General features: G+C 44.9%; 7 protein-coding genes across 7 annotated transcripts; 4 read left to right on the top strand and 3 right to left on the bottom strand.

Moving 5' to 3' along the window:
• Positions 1–675: 675 nt before the first annotated feature.
• Positions 676–1,949, bottom strand: APN1 (DNA-(apurinic or apyrimidinic site) lyase; the record flags this gene model as incomplete). Its single annotated transcript, XM_020210893.1, has 2 exons — positions 676–1,814; positions 1,919–1,949. The coding sequence occupies 2 exons, from the start codon at positions 1,947–1,949 to the stop codon at positions 676–678; spliced, it is 1,170 nt and encodes a 389-aa protein (XP_020064427.1).
• Positions 1,950–2,615: 666 nt separating this feature from the next.
• CANTADRAFT_51913 (uncharacterized protein) lies at positions 2,616–3,812 on the top strand (the record flags this gene model as incomplete). The annotated part of the gene is made up of 1 exon (XM_020210007.1): positions 2,616–3,812. One exon carries the CDS (start codon positions 2,616–2,618, stop codon positions 3,810–3,812), a length of 1,197 nt encoding a protein of 398 aa, XP_020064426.1.
• A 1,188-nt stretch (positions 3,813–5,000) lies between these two features.
• On the top strand, positions 5,001–5,960 carry CANTADRAFT_22053 (dolichyl-diphosphooligosaccharide--protein glycotransferase; the record flags this gene model as incomplete). The annotated part of the gene is made up of 1 exon (XM_020206778.1): positions 5,001–5,960. One exon carries the CDS (start codon positions 5,001–5,003, stop codon positions 5,958–5,960), a length of 960 nt encoding a protein of 319 aa, XP_020064425.1.
• A 520-nt stretch (positions 5,961–6,480) lies between these two features.
• CANTADRAFT_26270 (uracil-DNA glycosylase) lies at positions 6,481–8,070 on the top strand. The gene has a single exon (XM_020207714.1). The coding sequence runs from the start codon at positions 6,930–6,932 to the stop codon at positions 8,004–8,006; it is 1,077 nt and encodes a 358-aa protein (XP_020064424.1). The 5' UTR covers positions 6,481–6,929; the 3' UTR covers positions 8,007–8,070.
• A 129-nt stretch (positions 8,071–8,199) lies between these two features.
• On the top strand, positions 8,200–11,388 carry ISW2 (DNA translocase; the record flags this gene model as incomplete). Its single annotated transcript, XM_020209924.1, has 1 exon — positions 8,200–11,388. The coding sequence occupies one exon, from the start codon at positions 8,200–8,202 to the stop codon at positions 11,386–11,388; it is 3,189 nt and encodes a 1,062-aa protein (XP_020064423.1).
• Positions 11,389–11,745: 357 nt separating this feature from the next.
• On the bottom strand, positions 11,746–15,054 carry DOT1 (histone methyltransferase; the record flags this gene model as incomplete). The annotated part of the gene is made up of 2 exons (XM_020211687.1): positions 11,746–14,672; positions 14,829–15,054. The coding sequence occupies 2 exons, from the start codon at positions 15,052–15,054 to the stop codon at positions 11,746–11,748; spliced, it is 3,153 nt and encodes a 1,050-aa protein (XP_020064422.1).
• A 1,408-nt stretch (positions 15,055–16,462) lies between these two features.
• CANTADRAFT_90387 (uncharacterized protein) lies at positions 16,463–18,841 on the bottom strand (the record flags this gene model as incomplete). The annotated part of the gene is made up of 1 exon (XM_020211686.1): positions 16,463–18,841. One exon carries the CDS (start codon positions 18,839–18,841, stop codon positions 16,463–16,465), a length of 2,379 nt encoding a protein of 792 aa, XP_020064421.1.
• Between the last annotated feature and the right edge of the window lie 515 nt (positions 18,842–19,356).

The following is a 19,356-nucleotide window of genomic DNA, read 5'->3' as shown; positions in this document are numbered from 1 at the left end:
AGAATGAATTTTGGTAATTTCGAGCATCCACTGTCAATTGACGGTGGTTACAATGCGATAAGGAGAAAGACCTTTTCCCACTTTTATCTGGCCCTTTGAGCTCTTTTTGAAATGCTGGTTTGGGTACATCCATCTACAATTTTATCGTCTAAATATCGCTGGTTGGTTGTAAAATCGACTCTAAGCATCGAGAACACTAATGAGAGCCTCTTGTGCATCCACAGTGCTGAATTTCGTGATGTGATTACCTAGACTATACGTACCTCACTCCACTTTGAGCCAATATGAAAGAAGTAAATTTACTTCATCGTTACATGCCCACTCATGAAAGTATGGAAGCTCATCGGATAAATACAGAAAGTAAGGTTTTAAGATTTCTATGAGGAATAAATGAGTTATAAACACGTTGAATATACAGTAGATTTGCACTACCAAATAGCATTGCATTATTCTAACTCTCTAAAATCTGTTTGCATTACAAAGTCTTGATAATTGCATTACTGCATCGTCTCTAAAACGGTTCGAAGGCTTACAATAACTAGCAGATGATTCTTCTTTTGTTTCATCTACTTAATCGCTAAAAAATCGGACAGTATATTTCTGACTGGCTAGAAATGACTGAGGTGAAGGACTCGTCATTTATTCTCTCCAGCACTCTTGGTAGAACTCTAGCCACTATTCCTCCTTCTTGACCAGCTTCACCTTGGATTTCGATTCTGCCTCTTCCTCCCCATTCTTGGCTTCCACCTTGACCTTCTTGCTCACCATAGTGGTAACGTCTTTTCCCTTGCGCTTGACGGTCTTCTCCTTCTTGACTTCGAACTTTTTCAAGTGCTCGTCCCTCTCCTTCTCTCCCAATTTGGCCAATTCCTTCAGTTTCTCGATAAATTCGGGATCCAGCTGTTTCTTGCCCTGGAGCCACTCCAACAACTTGATTTCCTCGCCATACACCCCGTCGTCATCTCCCACGGGCGTCTCCAAGATGATGGGCACGCCTTGGAACTTGTCGTAGTTTGCAATGATCCGGAACACCTCCAACCCCAAGAAGCCATGGCCCAACTTCTGATGCAAGTCGAGGTTGGCTGCCAACGGAGCCTTGGAGTCGTTGAGGTGGATGGCACTCAAGTACTGCCAGCCGATGATCTGGTCGAACTTGGCCCAGAACGCTTCGAAGGTCTCGACGTTACTGATGTCGTAGCCCGCAGCAAACGTGTGGCATGTGTCCACACAGACACCTACTCTGGACTTGTCTTCCACCAAGTCTATCACATCGCGGATGTCCTGGAGGTCGTTGCCGATCAAGTTGCCCTTTCCAGCCATGTTCTCAAGCACGATCTTGACGAATTTGGTTTCCTTGATGGCATTGTTGATGTTCTTAGCCAAACGGACCAACGACTGGCGATGGTCCGACCCCAAGCTGGACCCGGGATGGAAGTTGTAGAGGCCAATGCCCAAACGTTCACACCGCTTCAAGTCGTCCACAAACGATCCGTAGGCCTTCTCCTCCTTCTCGGCGTCGGGGTTCCCCATGTTGATCAAGTATGATCCGTGGGGAAGAATGTCTTTCAAGGGGTCGTATCCGTACTGGACACAGAGCTGCTTGAACTTGGCCACCTCGTCGTCCTTGATATCAGGCGAGGCCCACTTGCGAGGCGATTTCAAGAAGAGGGCAAAGCTGTTGGCACCAATATCCATGGCATTGGTGACGCTGTTGGAGATCCCTCCAGCCATACCGACGTGGGCACCAAACTTGAATTTGTTGTGCACATCACGGGGGTACTTGAAGTGGAGGGGGTCGACCTTAGTCTTGGGAGCTTTGGTAGGTCCTAGTTAGTAGGAAAGGAAGGGTGATAGCTGTGGAGAAGCCATGGTGGAAGTGGTAAACTCCATCGATGGTGAAAAAGCCATCAAAAGGAACCAGCACTATTGGTAGCGTTTTTAGCCACCATAGTAACTTGATGGTGTATCAGCTCAATGGCGAAGGCAGTATCTTCAGCTTGCATAAATTCCACAAGTATCAATGGTGGTGACTGGTTCGTTCTATCAATCCAAAGGTAGTAATCAGACCAATCAATTGCAATCAATTGGCAGCAATTATACCAATCAACTGGAATCAAATTCAGCCGTGATGGAGTGAATCCACCACTTTCCACTACTATAGGCAGGCAATGATCGTGTCACCACAACTGGAAGTGAGTTCACCTCTCGTTCAAATAGGAGTTCCACCACCAACTGGCAGCGATTCTCACCCAATGAGCGATACCTCCGTCTGCCAATCACCTCGAAGCGATCCGCCACCGCCTGAAGTGATTCCAACCGTGCTTCAATGAAAGGAATTCCACCCAACGAACATTTCCACAACCATCTTGTCAATGAGAATGATCCCACTACCAAACGAACTGGAAATTCCACCAGGCAGTTTCCGTGCTATCAATCTAAAGTCCACCACCACAGCACCCTACGGGCGCCATGGCTATACGGCACCGTGCCGCGCCATACTCACTTCTTAGGAGGCATTACCCTTCTCATCTCCAGCCGGCCCCAAACACGACCGCCCCGCGGCGTGCCCATCCCAACCATCACCAAAATGATAAGCTCGTCTGTATACCACCAGCATGTCGGCGGTCACTAACTTGAAGAGCTCGCTAGGCAAGTACGTGCTAGCCTTCTTCCTTCCCGAGAACAACCTCAGCTCCTCCCAGAAATGGGTGCTTGGGCTCATCAACCTCTCGTCCGTGGTGGTGTTCTGGGTGATGTCCAGCTTCTTGGTCAATGCATTGGTTGAGGATGACAGCTACCGAAAACCGTTCTTCATCACCTACGTCAACACAGGCTGCTTCTGCTTCTACCTCATTCCCTACTTGAAGTACGAGAACCTCACAATCGCCGAGTTCTTGCAGAGACTCCACCACGACTACAACAGCACCGTCCACCGCGAGGACGAGGAAGGCCTTGTCCACGACTACGGCTCCAGCTCCAACTTGGCTGGCATCGACGGTACCAGCATCTCCTCCACCGTCGACGAGCACGACGACGACGACGACAACATCAACCTCTACGAGACCATCTTGTTGTCGCTCCAGTTCATTGCATTGTGGTTTTCCGCCAACTTGGTCACCAACGCCTCGCTTTCCTACACCTCGGTGGCATCGCAGACCATTCTCTCGTCCACGTCGTCGTTCTTCACCTTGATAATCGGCTACCTCTACTCCGTGGAGCGCATCAACCAGAACAAGATCGTGGGCATACTATTGAGCTTTGCTGGGGTATTGATCGTCACCGAGATCGACACCTCGTCCTCCACCAACCAGAACTCCAGCCTTATGGTTCTCTGGGGCAACATCTTGGCCCTTGCGGGTGCCATGATTTACGGCATCTACACCATCTTGTTGAAGTTCAAGATCTCCATCAAACACTCGCAGAAGGAGCGTAACCTCAACACTCACTTGTTCTTTGGCTTCGTGGGCATCTTCTGCTTGGTGTTTTTGTGGCCCATGTTGTTCATCCTCCATTTCACGGGCTACGAGACGTTTGAGCTTCCTCCATCCCGACTGGTGCTCACACTCTTGCTCGTTAACGCCCTCATCACCTTTGTTAGTGACTTCTGTTGGTGCAAGGCTGTTCTTTTGACCAGTCCGCTCACAGTGACTGTGGGGCTCTCCATGACCATTCCGTTGGCCATGATCGGAGACTGGGTGTTCAAAGGGTTTTTTATCAATTGGTGGTACTTATTCGGGGCCCTGATTGTCACCTTGGGGTTCTTCATCATCAACAAAGATGAGAAGAGCGATTTCGTGAGAGAGGAGATATAGATACTTAATAGAGGATAGGCAAGAGTGATGTAGAGAGGAGATCGATTGGGGAGTCAATAGTGGGACATGCGTACAAGAAGTGGGTGGTGATGTCCTTTATACAGAAAAGAGTCCTGATCTGATAGATATTAAGAAATCGGTAATAGTTAATTCAATTTGTATTTGCAGACGGTGATGGTGGAATACGCCACGGTAAATTTATAGTATACCTTTTCCAGTTATTCTTTTAAATGAACGGATCAGTAGAGTGGTCGTTTTGGGCGATAAAAACTAATTTCCAAAACAAACCATTCCAAAGAAGCAAGTATAACTTGTTGAATTGCAAGATTTAGAGCCAGCTGAGTGTGAGAAAGCTCAGAATGATGAAAAGATTATCAGCTACAACTGATAAGAACCCTTTAAAACATGTAGGTAATATAGGCATAGAAGTAATTAGCCCCTGGAAATGTGCCGATTTTCTGCTTACTAGTTCTTCATTGGTCTCGGTGCTTTTATTTTTGAAAACTTTCCCAATAGTTCTGCGGAGACTTATAGTCGTGAAGTTCCTTTATTCACGGGATCTTTTCAGAGATAAGGATAATAAAGTAGTTTTGACCGTATTTCTATAGGTGTCTGCCATGAGTCTAATCAAGGCTTCTGGATCAATGAGAACGATAGTTCCACTGTGAATACGTATTTAATTAATTTCAAAAGGGTGGTTTTGAGGCAGGCGAGAAGCAAGTATTAATGAGACCCACAGGGACTGTACCACAAGGTGAGTCTAATTTATGCTTTGACAGGCCGTCTACCCCTAAGAACTAGAATAAATAGAGAAATGTAACAGCCAAGACGAGAGCCTCCGGAACCACCAAACACGGCGACAATGGCTCCTATTGGGAGTGTTTGCCATATTATGACCGTTATAGCTGGTATTTGCATTATTCACAGCTTGAAACCAGAAGCTGAAAAATGAACACCGTAAGGCCAACTAACACTTGCAAAAGCCAGCAAACATCCTTACTTCCACCACCTTAATGCACCATACTCTACCAAATCCAAGTGCATTTTGTCCACTAGCCATTTCCTCCCACTATCATTTCGCGCTATCATTTCGCATCGTTTTATCACCGCGAAACATCGTCAAAAGCCACCATCCATATGATCTTTCCCGCCATATACAGAGCCATCGTCGTGGCGGCTGCGCTAGCAATGGCTGCAGCGTCGTCGTTGTCGCTAGCAGAAGAGGCTGCACGCCACGACAACCACATCATCCCCGTGGCCAATGCCAATCTCTCGCTATTCTCAGGCCCCAGAGACTACTACACATTGTTGGTGCTCACGTCCACCGACCCCAAGCACGAGTGTGGGCTCTGTGACACGTTGCCCGAGGTGGTGTCAACCGTTGCACACTCATGGCACGCCGATTACAGCAGCGGAATGCTCTTCTTTACCACAGTGGACGTGGTGGACCGCACCAACATCCCCATCTTCGAGAAGTTGCAGCTCGACTCCATTCCCCACGTGTGGTTGATTCCTCCCAACATGACAGCCAGTGCTGATCCGTACTCGTTGCTTGATAACGTCCACTACGCGTTCAAGTTGCCGGTGGGTGGCGTCAGCGACCAGGTGTTGGAGTTGGCACGGTTCCTCAGCGAGTTGTTGCAGAAGAACATCGCCATCCGTGACGAGGCGCCAGCCTCCAAGTTCGTCAAGACCTTCGTGGCTGTGTTTGCGGTGATCGTGTTTCTTAAGAAGCGAGGCCCTTCGTTTATTCGCGGCCAAAGCAGAAGAAAGGGCTATGCCATCTTCATCGTCATCCTCACGTTGGTGTTTGTCAGTGGGTACCAGTTCACCACCTCCCAGGGCACGCCATTCGTGGCACGAAACGAGGAGGGCATCATCTACATCAGTGGGGGTCTCTATTATCAGTTTGGGATCGAAATTGTCATGGTAGCCGCAAACTACTTCTCGTTGGCAATGACTTTGATAGCCATGATCTACTTGGGCCGCTACCAGATCACTGAGACCAGCAGGATCCACCTGGAGGCCACGCGTTCTGCATTGGTGGTGGTGGCCAACGTGGTGTTGTTTGTGCTCTTCAGCTGTTTGACCAGTATGTTCTTGCGAAAGGAACATGGCTACCCCTACGGCTTGGCCAAGTTGTTCTAAGAGGGAGATTTTGAAGAGGGATGGTTGTACTAACCATCATGGCTATTTAGGGAGATAGCCTGGTGAATACTCCACCAGGCAGCCCTCATTATGCAAACCAGAGTTTTTGATTATTTGAGGTGCCATCGTTCTTATTGGTTATCAGCTGATCATAATCCTTCTTTGTTATTTCCGCTGCCATCTTTCCGGCTATTAATTCCAGCTGCTTGTGGCGCACCTGGCTCACCACGGAGGGTCCAGACCCCACCAGATTCCGAAGGAACGAGCTCATCGCCTGCTAGTCTTGCAAGACGCCTCGGTTCGGTATCATTTGCGGCATCATTTGGCCAAGAGAACACCTGTCGAGCTTACCAATATATAGATAATAGACCGCAAGAAACTGCCAAATACAATAATGCTCCCAGACCTCAAACAGATGCTACTGTTTAAGTCTCTTTGATTGATTTTTACTATCTGATGGCCAAATCCTTTCGAATCACATTAAACAAATAGAAAACTTATAATTCAGTACATTGTCAGAGCAATATTTGCCTGGCTAAATTACTATTAGCAATACTATTTCTGCTTAATCTACTCAAAGTACTTCCTTGCCATTTCCCTTAGATACTAATTAATTAGTGTTCTCCCGTTTCTTCCAAAATTGCTGAGTAATATTATTTCAACAAGTGTATCCATGATGATGCCATACTTACTGAGTCATTCTTGCCCAAACTCCTCGAATTACTACCTAAGATATTACTGAATAATACTGTTTCTGCCCAACTATCGCTGAATGCTCCCTTTAATCCGAACATACGGTTAAAATTCACCAGCTGGACCAGAAACACCCGATGGCTATACTTGAATAACCCAACTAGTCACACAGACCTTTTCCGAATTATCGAGAATTGTATCTTTTTCATTTCCTTCTAGAAACAGTCTTTTTCGCAGTAACAGACAATTATTCTCGCTTAACACGCGTCACAGGCCATGAAGAGACCAAACGATTCCCCACCAACGAGGCCCAAAAAGCTCATCACAGACTTCTTTAAGCATCAGAAGCCATCCAAAGAACCAATTACTCCACAAATCACGCCCGAATCGCGTCTGGCCGTGGAGAATGGTGCAACTACTGAATTGGCAGCAGACCACACCAATCCCAGCACAAAGGACACCAACGAACCTGTTCACAGGGGACTGGCCACCAAATCGGCCCCAAATGCCTCGAAGGGTGTCCATACTCCGAAAATCGGCGCTTTTGACAAGGAGAAATGGGTGCTGTCGCTCACTCCCGAGCAACAGGCGCTCCTCCAGCTCGAAATCGACACCTTGCACGAGTCGTGGTTAGGGCCACTCCACAAGGAGCTCACCAAGCCGTACTTCCTCCAGTTGAAACGGTTCCTCCAAACCCAGGGATCCAAAACCGTGTTCCCCAAGCCCCACGACATCTACTCGTGGTCTCACTACACGCCGTTGCCCAACGTCAAGTGCTTGATCTTGGGCCAGGACCCGTACCACAACCACAACCAGGCTCACGGGTTGGCGTTCTCGGTGCTTGAGCCCACAAGGCCACCTCCGTCGCTCCTCAACATCTACAAAACCATCCACATCGACTATCCCAACTTTGAAATCCCAGAATACGCCGTGTTGCAAAAGCAGGGCCACCCAGGCGGTGGTAACTTAACCAAATGGGCCCAGAGGGGAGTACTAATGCTCAATGCTGTGTTGACAGTCGAGTGCCATAAGGCCAACAGCCACGCCAAGCAGGGATGGGAGACTTTCACCGAGCAGGTGATCAGGGTGGCCATCGACCACCACGCCGCCAAGGGCCTGGGCTTTGTCATCATGGCGTGGGGAACGCCTGCACAACTACGGGTGGCCAAGGTGGATCCTTCGCTCCACCAGAATCCCCGGTTCTTGGTGCTAAAAACCGTGCATCCATCGCCTCTTTCTGCCAGAAGAGGGTTTTTTGATCTGCAGGTGTTCAAGAAGTGCAACTCGTGGCTCCACGCTAACAACCGTGACAAAATCGACTGGGGCTTGCTAGCCAATAACGTGGTGTTGTAACGAGTACCCACACGCCTGGCTGGCCCTGCTCAGGTGCTTGGTACCGCCCACTAGAGAATAGTAACTTTTTATCGTTATCGCGTCAATATAGTTTTTCGCCGGTTCTCCGGTATTGTATATAGATGGGTGCGATTGACAAATTGCTCCTACTGGCAATTCTCAACAACAACACCTTCTTCTCAGCCACACCACTATGACTGACAACCGTCGCCGAAGGGGACGCAGAAAGAACGACGATGTGGACCCGGTAGAAGATGTTTCTCCTGCGGATCCCGCTGTGTCGAACGGCACCTCCAAACCAGAAACACACGCCCAGCGCAAGAAGCGGTTCCTCCTCGATGTGGACCCCAAAATCGCCAAGCAGAACGACGTGGACGACTCCACCAAGCGGTTCAAGTACTTGTTGAACTTGACGCCGTTGTTCCGCTACTTTATCGACCTCAACGCGTCCAAGGATGCTCTGTTCAAGAGAAAGATCCGCGAGATCGATAACAAAACCTCGTTTGTACAAACCAAAAAGACCAAGGGAAGGCGGAGAAAGACCGAGAAGGAAGAGGACGCCGAGTTGCTAGAGGACGAGGAGCACCAGGACGACGAGGACCACCAGCCCACCGTGTTGACCGAGTCTCCCTCTTACGTGCAAGAGGGTGTCCTCAGAGAGTACCAGATCCAAGGGCTCAATTGGTTGATTTCCCTCTACGAAAATAGGCTAAGTGGTATTCTAGCCGACGAAATGGGTCTTGGGAAGACGCTCCAGACAATCTCGTTTTTGGGGTACCTTCGTTACATCAAAAACGTGGATGGCCCGTTCATTGTGATTGTACCCAAGTCCACCCTTGATAACTGGAGAAGGGAATTCGCAAAGTGGACACCAGAGGTGAATGCCGTGGTCTTGCAGGGAAACAAAGAGGAAAGAAACGAAATCATCCAAAATAAATTGTTGGAGGCAGATTTTGACGTGTTGATCACTTCCTTTGAAATGGTCATCAGAGAAAAATCCCATTTGAAAAAATTCAGATGGGAATATATCGTTGTGGATGAAGCACACAGAATCAAGAATGAGGATAGTTCGCTTTCACAAATCATCAGATTATTCTACTCGAAAAATAGGCTATTAATCACAGGGACGCCTTTGCAGAACAATCTTCACGAATTATGGGCCTTGTTGAATTTTTTGCTTCCGGATGTGTTTGGAGATTCCGAAGTGTTTGATGAATGGTTCGAGAATCAGGGAGGAGATGAAGATGCAAAAGAGAAAAACCAAGACAAAGTAGTGCAGCAATTGCATCAACTTCTTAGTCCATTTTTATTAAGAAGAGTCAAGGCAGACGTGGAAAAGTCCTTGCTTCCAAAGATAGAGACAAACGTGTATATCGGTATGACTGCAATGCAGGTTGAGTGGTACAAAAAATTGTTAGACAAAGATATCGATGCAGTTAATGGTGCAGTTGGAAAGAGAGAAGGAAAGACCAGGTTACTTAATATTGTGATGCAATTGAGAAAATGTTGCAATCATCCATACTTGTTCGATGGCGCAGAGCCAGGTCCACCTTTCACGACAGACGAGCACTTGGTATTTAACGCAGGTAAGATGATTATCTTAGATAAGATGCTCCAGAAATTCAAAAAGGAAGGGTCAAGAGTGTTGATCTTTTCTCAAATGTCTAGATTATTGGATATTCTCGAAGATTACTGTTATTTCAGAGATTACGAGTATTGCAGAATTGACGGCTCAACTTCACATGAAGACAGAATTCAAGCAATTGATGATTATAATGCTCCTGACTCGGACAAGTTTTTGTTCTTGTTGACCACCAGAGCGGGTGGATTGGGTATCAATTTAACTACAGCCGACATTGTCATTTTGTTCGATTCGGATTGGAACCCGCAAGCAGATTTACAGGCCATGGATAGAGCACACAGAATTGGACAGAAAAAGCAAGTTAAAGTGTACAGATTTGTCACCGAAAATGCTATTGAAGAGAAAGTTTTGGAGAGAGCTGCACAAAAATTAAGGTTGGACCAGCTTGTTATCCAACAAGGTAGACAAACCAATAGTAACAATAATGTTGGTAATTCTAAGGATGATTTGGTTGGAATGATTCAGCATGGTGCAAAGGAAGTATTCGAAGCAAAGAAGGGACAGTCTACCATTTTAGATGATGATATCGAAGCAATCTTGCAGAGAGGAGCCGAAAAGACAGCAAATTTGAATGCCAAGTTCGGACAGCTTGGACTTGACGATCTTCAAAACTTCACTTCTGACTCATCGACTTACGAATGGAATGGACAAAACTTCGCAAAAAAGGAGAATTCAGGAAAATTAGGTTTCGCATGGATCAATCCTTCTAAGAGAGAAAGAAAAGAGAATGTTTACTCTATTGATAACTACTATAAGGATGTGCTAAAGATTCCTTCAGCATCAAGCAATTCAGCACGCTTACCCAGAGCCCCTAAGTTATACAACATACAGGATCATCAATTCTTCCCTCAAGGACTTCCAGAATTGCTTGAAAGGGAACAACTTGCATTTAAGAAAGAAATAGGCTATAGGTTTACTGTTGGTGATTTTGGTGATAGCGACGAAGAATTTTTGGCAGAAGAATACAAACAGGACGTAAGTCGTGAACAAAAGCGGGCAAGAGAGCAAAAGAAGGTCGATGAAGTGGTTCCTCTTACTGAGGAAGAAAATGAGCTCAAAGCCAAGCTTTTAGCCGAAAGTTTTCACAATTGGTCTAGAAGAGACTTCACCAATTTCATACATGCATCTGCAAAATACGGTAGAGATAATTATGAGAAGATTGCAGAAGCGTTAGGTAATAAGACGAAAGAGGATACAGAGAAGTATGTGAAGAAATTTTGGGAAGATTATAAGCGCATTGAAGGCTACGACAAGTACTTGACGCAGATTGAATCAAGTGAAAAGAAGTATACCAAGTTGATGAACCAACAAAAGTTTTTGGCATTAAAGATGGAATTGGTTGCTGATCCATTCGAGGATCTTAAGATTCAATACCCTCCCAACAATTCCAAGAGGGTGTACTCGAAGACAGAAGACAGATTCATTTTATGTTGCGTCCACAAGTTTGGCCTCTTCAGTGAGAATTTAAGTGAAAAAGTAAAGGAAGAGATTATGGCTAGTGATTTGTTCAAGTTTGACTGGTACATGTTGTCGAGAACACCACAGGAGATTGGTAGAAGAATCAATACTCTTTTGCTTGCAATCACGAGAGAGATGGAGGGGCCTGCCGCCGCGAAGAAAAAGACTAAAGTGTCTACACCAAGCTCTAGGCCAGGATCAGTTGAGCCCAATGGTAACGGTAAACGGATAAATGACGAAGTGAATGGAAATCAAGAGAAAAAGAGCAAGTTGTCTGCTTGATTGCTGACTCAAGTTAGTACACCGAAGTGTTGAACTTAGCGAACTTTTCGAGTGTCAGATACAGTAGATTCTCAGACATCACAAGAAGCTTACCAGCAAGATGCATGACCATTCATAAGTAGTCAATCAGTAAATTAGTGTACAATATGTGATAACGACAATAATCATTAGGATAATCAGTTGTAATATACAATTTATTTATAATACAAACAATGCCAGCGAGCTAGCAAAGAGATCAAATTTTAGAAGCATTGATCAGTATAATACAAGAGAAGAGAGCATAGTTCATAGAAGCTAAATTCTCTATTATTCAACAAATTGGTACATGATGCCTTGGCAAATAATCAATATGGACGTTTAGTTTGCCAACTGCGCCAATTCATTATACTCAACCTTTACAGACCCACAATTTTCAGGACTATCATCACGGCCCAAGTATTCTGGAACAATGTTCTCTTGAACAGTGGAGATAAAATACGGCACCTTGTTGGCCGTCCAACTCACTGAAAGAAAATCACTCATCTCGTGCTCCTCAACTGTCAATCTATCGAAAATGGTGTCACCAGTGGCTTTGTATCTTGGACGGATGAAATTTCTTAAACTGATGATTTTAGTTCCCGCTTTTAACCCGTGGAGAAGTCGTCCAACATCGGTGTTCAAATTGACATCGAAAAGATAGTTATTGATAATGAGGACATCACTATTCAACACACTCTGTCTAACATTTTCATTAGCAACAAAACTTTGCAGTAACGCGAAATCAAGTTCGAGTTGCTTTAAGCCTAGGACCTTTAAATGCTTCTGGATTAAACCCTCTTGCAACTTGGTCAACTTTGAAGCATGATCCATGAGCTCGCACCCCCCACTGATACGAGCACCGAACTCCAATGCTGCTTGGAAGGTTGTGTTTCCAACACCAGAACCTAAGTCATAGAAATTTTGGTTAGGCGTCAACAGCACTTTTTCTAACACTTCGCTAGTAAAGGACGGCAACAACTCACCATATACTTCTGCAGTGAACGCTTTATAGGATCTTAATTTCTTGGAATCAGTAGAGACAATTCTTGAATAGACTCGAAGTAAGATTTGTTGCATCGTGAAACGAGAGATACTTGTCATTTCCAGGAGTCTGCTGAAGAATGCCGCATTATATTCTTTGGGTTTTATGGGTGTTTCTTCCCTTGTTACCGAAACAGGAATGTGGACTCCATCTCGAGTCATCTCTTCATTCGTATGCGAATTACTTCCTCCACGTACTATTTGAAACAGTGGACTAGGGTATTCCTTGGTGATCTCTTCAAAAAATACCGCCAATTTTAATTCGTGCAGAGTAGGCCTCTTGACTTCCTCTTTTCCAAGAAACTCCCTTACTTCAGGATTTAAATCTTTATCAGTCAGAATTTGCACTAGCTCTTCTGAATTAGGAGATAATTCAAGCATAAGCAAATTCCACTTGTCGATAACAGACATAAACATGCCGAAGTCGTTCTCCTCAACAGATCTTTCCAAGGTTTCGCAATAGTCTTCAGTGATTATCTTTTTCAATACTGGAGAGTGTGAAAAGTATAATGTGTAGTGAATCATGAAGAGTTTAATGATTTCGTAAATGGGATCCAATTCATTACTCTTGGGAGCAGCTAATAGAAACAGTTCACTATGTTGTGGATGAACGAGAAATCTTACTCTGACAATATTCCTTAGTCTATTAAAGGACTCAGCAAACTCTTCGCTTGATTCACTGCATTCCATGGGTGGAAATGAGATGGGTAATGACCGATAATTCTTGGAATGATTCTGCACAATATGGACAGCTAAGTCATCCTCAGCCAATATGGAGTCGTCCAAACTTGTCATAATCAGATGTGAACTCTCCCCAGTTCCATCCCCATTGACATAATTGATGTTCGTGATAGTTTGGCTAGAGTAGAATCCAGATTCGAATAATTCTCGGCCATTAAGCGGCACCAAGGTATCTGAATTAATATCAGTAGGATCAAACGGAGATACATAGTCTTCTTGATCATCCTCTTCATCCTCCGTCTTTATTGGAGTTTCAGAACTGGAAAAATTATCTATCTGTTCGCCCTTCATCAGCTTTGGCTTTTTTGGCTTTTCCAGTTTCTTTACCAATTTCTTGGTCGATTCACCATGTGTTAATTTTAACGCCTTTTTAATAGCAATTTTATGAGCTTGCCTAGGTCTAGTTTTAAGTAGAGTCTTCTTGATTTCAATCTCAGGTCTGTAATGGTCTGCCTGGATGCGCTTCCGTTTTTGGCCCTGCTCAACCACCTTTTTATCACCGATAACTGATTGAAAGTGTTGTGAGCCAGCAAGAAGGGATTTTAGAGAAGAGTTTTGCACATCTCTCCGAGGTCGGGTTAAACCTTGAAGCCGTCTTTGTTCCAACAGTTCTCTCAAAACTTTTCTTTGTATCCGTTTTTGTTCTTGTTTCTCAAGTAGCATTTGTTTCCTCTTTTCCTTACGGAGTTCTCGTTCAGCTATTTGCTCAGGTGTAAGTTCGACCTTTTCTTTTGGTTTCGATTTATTTTGGATCAAATCTTGTTCCAACTGTTCGATATCCTGATCGCTATGCCTTTTCCTTGCTCTTCGAGTTGAAGATTCGCCACTGGTGAACATCACCCATTTGGCTTCATAAATTAACCGTTCTTCATGACTTTTGAACTTGGTTTTCCTGGAAGATACATACTCCATTTCTTTGTATTTTGAGCCAACGTAACTCCTTGATCTACAAGGAAGACTCAAGTATATATGACCTATGGATTGGCCATTAGATATGCAGTTTTTCAAGGTGTGCTTTTCTCCAACAGTAAGCTCACCACAATCAAGATCACCCAACAGGCGAATCTTTTCCACAATTTGGTCAAAGGGGATATTTTGAAATGTGGACACAAGGGCATCCAAAGATAGATCGGACTCCATGCATTGAACTATTAGCTTCTTGTTGAATTCACTGTTTATGTTGTAGTAGTCTTCGGACGATGGAGCCGACAAAAACGCAGCCCTGGCCCTTTCTATGGACTCTTGCAGTCTATACGGAAGGTAGAAGAGTAGGTTCAGGGCTTTGGTATCTTCTTGATTCGCTAACTTAATGAGGCTGATTTCACCGCTTGTCCATGGAATGATGGGAAATTTGCCTGCAGCCTCTAACACTTGCTCTGTCGTTTTTGAGGCAAGGGAGCCTATTCCCTTGCTGGTCAAGTCATGCAATACAATGGAAAACAACTTTTCGATTTCGAGCTTGCTCCAGTCATCCTGGGCCAAGTCTGCAATGATGGAGATGTATTCTGGGTTCAATTCTTCGGGTGATTTTCCCACCAGATCAGAAGCACATTTCCCATAGAGTTGACTGTGAACCTGAAGCTTCATCGATACTGTTTGGTTCGTATGCTCCAGAGACACCACTTTGGCGGCAATCTCACTGGGTGTTAGATGGTAGAGCTGAGACACCTCTGATACCGTAGAAGGACCGCTCAAAAGCTTGGTCACCATGCTTTTGTCATGCTGGGAGAAGCCTGCGGGGCCAATGCTGTCTGCATTGTCTGTGTGTTCATCTGTGGAGTGGTCTGAAGTGTCTGGGGTCTGTTCTGGCTGATCGAGAGGTGAAAATAGTGGTTCATTTTCGCCTACAAAGCCTTTGGAGTTCATGCCGAGAGTTGGAGTCTGGGCATACAAGTCTCGTGACTGAAGGACACTAGATAAGGATAGGTTGGCGTAGTACAGAGGGACTGTTGATCTGGCGATGGTAGAGCAGCTTGTTTAGAAACGCGTTCCATGGTGGAGGGCATCACGTGGCCGCTCATGATAAAAGCGCCATTCTCAGTAGTGTGGGATATTCAATACGGTGGATGCTCATTCGATGAAGCTTGAACGGCTTTGCTATGGGTGCCAGTATGGCAAGCTGGTATTGAGTGGGTCAGGAGAGTGTTTCTTTCGGATTTGAGCTGTTGTTTTGTACAATTTGGATGGTGGTGAAGGCACAAACCACACCGTATCCAGAGCCCGAAATCAAAGGTAGATCCACCGCCTAGAAGCATATCTGTGGTTGCATTAAAGTTTTAGCTGTAGTTGGTCTGATTCAAACAATATGGCGGTGTCAATGTAGAATGCAAAAATGTGCCCACAATGGCTAGTTCCAGAAAGATCCCAGAAGAATGAATGATGGGAGTGAACAGCTCGGAAATGTAAGGATTCAAATATCTTTACTAAATCTTCTGCTCACGATGCTTGGACGCCGCTAACTAGTGGTCTAATTTAGGACCCACAGGCGTAGATAACAAATCAATTACTATCAGATACCATGGAGGGCAATACCTTGAGGGAACACAGTAACTGCGTACGAAACACTGGTATTAATTGCCATAATTAACTCCTTGGCTAATAATTATCGAGAGGAGGATGTCGAGGTGTTAGACTGAAACCTGTAAGATTACCAGAAGTATAGCAGTGCCCGGTGACGTGCTTGTGTTGTGTAGCACCTCAGATTGTGTATAGTGGTTTTTTGTTCGTATGATAAGTGATATAACGGATAATTGAGGAGTAGTGTGCTAGGTGCTACAAGATTAATAAGAATAAGTGGTCTAAGCAATGGAAATTCCGCTTAAGACCCGGATAAGAATATGTCCCCTTAGAATATCAACGTTTTGCTGCTAGCCCTTATTACCAATATTAGTACAATTCTTGTTTCTCAGCATATCACGAAATTTATTCCGTACCCGGAACATCCTTCTGGACGGACGGAGTCTTGAATACTTTCAATCGATTGATTATCCTGACCAAATTACTCTTCTTTGTCTCCATACAGTGTATCATTATCACTAGTATCTTTGTAGTAGATGTAGTAAGTGTATTTAAATAGTCCGAACTAAAATATTCATATACCAGAAATGAACTAAAGAGGATGTGATTGACTTGTTACCTAGGCTCACTCACCTGGAAGTAGATGTGGCAGGTAGCGAAGAGATCCAGCCCACAATTTGGACTTGTTACCAATCCAACCTTATCGGCGAAGACCTTCAATTCCTGACCTGCATTCGTTGTGTTGTGCTCTCCCAGATCACAATTTACTGGCTCGCATTCCGTTCAACCTGAACTTGAGCTCCCTTAACACCTTAGAATCAGGCCTCCAGTTGTCGAACAGGTCATAGAGATCATTGATCTCGTCGTAGCCATTTCTGCCCAAGTCCTTTCCACTGTCAACCACTAACAACTTATTGTTATTGGGCCAATTTTTCTCAATATTGAACAAAAGACCTCGTAAGCACCAAGGTAAGATAAATGGGTTGGTACCAATCTTGCCCACGTTGTATTCTTTAATGTACACTTGGTTTGTCACAGGGATATTGGCTGCTTCAAGCTCCCCATTATCTTGTGTAGATCCATATGTCCCGATCCCACTGGTGACAAGTTTGTCTGTTGCTATTGATCCTACCACTTGGCCATTGGATGTTCCTTCGCTGGTATCTATGGTTTTTGAATCATTCCTTACAACTAACAGTTTTGAAGGAATGACAATATCATCAGTATCCAAAACAAATTTGATANCCAAGTCATACACCTTACCATCATTGTAGATCTTGGAATGGCCTCCCCCTGTCATCAGACCCGCCAATGAAGTGCTTAATTCCTTGAGCACATTGTTATCGAAGTATCCAAGGTTTTGTAAATGGCAACACAAAGAGACCAACTTTTGAATAAATAATGGGGTCAGCGAGGAATGGTCAATGTAGCATGCGCGATAAATATTTGGGTGGTAGACATGGGAAGCAAGTGCCGAGTATAATGGAACCAACTGGTCGTTGATGGACCCTATAAAACAAACTTTGACATTAGCATTCACAATTACTTGAATCGACTGTTTGTAGACCAATGACTGTTCGCTTGTGAATTTTGTAAATTCAAACAACTCGGTTAACGAGTCGTGCTCAATAGCAGAATAAGCTTTCATCAAGAATGACTTGTCGCTGCCGTAAAAGGGACCATTATTAATTCCAGCCATTCCTAGGATACCTATTCTCTTTCTGATAGGATCCTTCAAAATACCCATACTAATGAGCTTAGCTAAAAGAATGATTGATACCACTGCACCTTGTGAATGGGCAGCAATAAATATAAAGTCACTTTCATTTAGTTCTTGTTGCCATTTTTGAAGAATCTTGGTGAAGAAATCCACTCTATCAAAAATCTTGCCCTCTTTTTCAAGCGCAATCTTTTGTATACTAATACTATTGGCATCGTTCTCGTTGATCAAGTTGTTCTCAATACAATACCTAATGATCCCCTTTTCGGCCTCATTAGCAAATTTAAGTGAAGTACCCTTGGGCGAGCCTATAATAGGCCTTATCATCTTTGTAGGAAAAAACCCATGAACACCTATGATAAGAATTTTCTTGATCTTCTTCAAGGGGCCTGATTTGTATGAGACCACATCTGATTTGTGATGCTTAGAACTACGCGAGTTGTGATTGATCAATAAGTTACCCATTGGATCATTTGAGATGGAAATAGAGTTGGGGTCATTGATATCTTCTTCAAGTTGGGTTTGCTGATCAAATTTGTAAGTCTCTTCCTCATCATTGTTGGTGTAAAATTTGTTGTAGTTGGGCAAGCAAGCTCTCTTGTGCGAGGGGAGCTTTTCTAAAGATCTTCCATAGAGACGGTATGTCTTTTCATAAAGAAGATTAAACTCCTTCTCTACCTTTTCCTTCGAATCAGCCTCTTCATCAGTGGACGACACAACACTCGTTAAGGATTGACTGCTGAAACCTAACTTTGAAGATAATTGATGGATGAAGTTTCTCCAGTTCTTGAGATCCATTTTCGACTCTTGAGCGTTGTTTTGGTTTGACGTAGACGAATTGCCAAAGATTGACGATGCCAAGGTTGAGTTCAAAGAGGTCGAGGTTTGGGCTGGCAAACACAGACTCCAATCGGGGACAATAACATTCTCCTTCAAGTTTTCATTCTTGTGGGTATTGATCTGATTGAACTGAGCAGTTTTATCATGTGGCTTGTATAACACGGCGTCATCTTGCCCGCTCTCGGGAGGCGGGGACGTTGAGTCTTCATCGTTGGCCTTATCAACCTTTTTGGGCTTGGAGGGGCCAGGGCCAAGGATATCCTGCTTGGATGGAATCGAGGGAGTAGAGTTGACAATAGTGTTGGACAAGCTTGTTTTGTGTTCCTTGGCCTGGTTTTGGTCGTTGTTGTCGCTGTTCCAGAAGGTCCACGATGACGGACCACTTTTCTTGCGGTCCTTGGAGTATTGTTCGTCGATCTCGTCGCCATTATCGTCAGGGATGTAGTCGTCGTCGTCGTTCACACCTTCTTCGTCTTCAGGGACTTCCTCCTCTTCTTCCACGGGATCCTCGTTGTCCTCAGAGAGCTGGTTCTCCCTTGTTCTGGAAGTCCACGTTAACCAGTTGCCAGTGGTCATTGAGGCAAGCGAGTTGGTAGAGCCTTTCTGCTTCAACGGCTTGGTGGCGCTGTACTTTCTCTTGCGGTCTTGGGGTTCCATTGCCGGCTTTGCTTCCGAAGTCGAGTCTCGGTGTTCCTTGGAGGGCGATGATGGTCGAGACACCAGCGGTTCTTTGTCTGGCAACGGGTCTGAATTGACTGAAACTGCCGAGTTGTTGACAGAGCTGTTCCACAACGGTAGCCAGCTAGTTGAGTTGGGGTTGGGTGATCGAGACATGGTCGAGTGGCTCGTAGATTGCCCGTTTCTCCTCATTTATAGTGCGCAGTGAATGTGATAATCACCGTGTGGTTGCGAGTGGTTCGCCAGAACAGGATGTGTTGGTGGAAAGAGGGCTTGAAGGGTGGAGGGCAAGCAAGTGTAGTGGATGCTGGGCTGTAGCAGCTCTAGTAGTGTCGGATTGTTGGAGGAGAAGTGCTGGACAAGAAGTTGCTGGAGGGGATTTAGTGGCGCCTGGTGCTGCAAAAGCGACTGCG

This window comes from Suhomyces tanzawaensis (genome assembly GCF_001661415.1).
Source record: "Suhomyces tanzawaensis NRRL Y-17324 unplaced genomic scaffold CANTAscaffold_4, whole genome shotgun sequence".
In the NCBI taxonomy this organism is placed as follows: Eukaryota; Fungi; Ascomycota; class Pichiomycetes; order Serinales; family Debaryomycetaceae; genus Suhomyces; species Suhomyces tanzawaensis.
The sequence above is the reverse complement of the archived record's forward strand: the minus strand, read 5'-3'. Positions and strand labels throughout refer to the sequence as shown.

Bases quoted from the DNA above. Each gene is read 5' to 3' on its own strand.
- CANTADRAFT_26270 (XM_020207714.1), top strand. From the start codon at position 6,930: ATGAAGAGACCAAACGATTCCCCACCAACGAGGCCCAAAAAGCTCATC.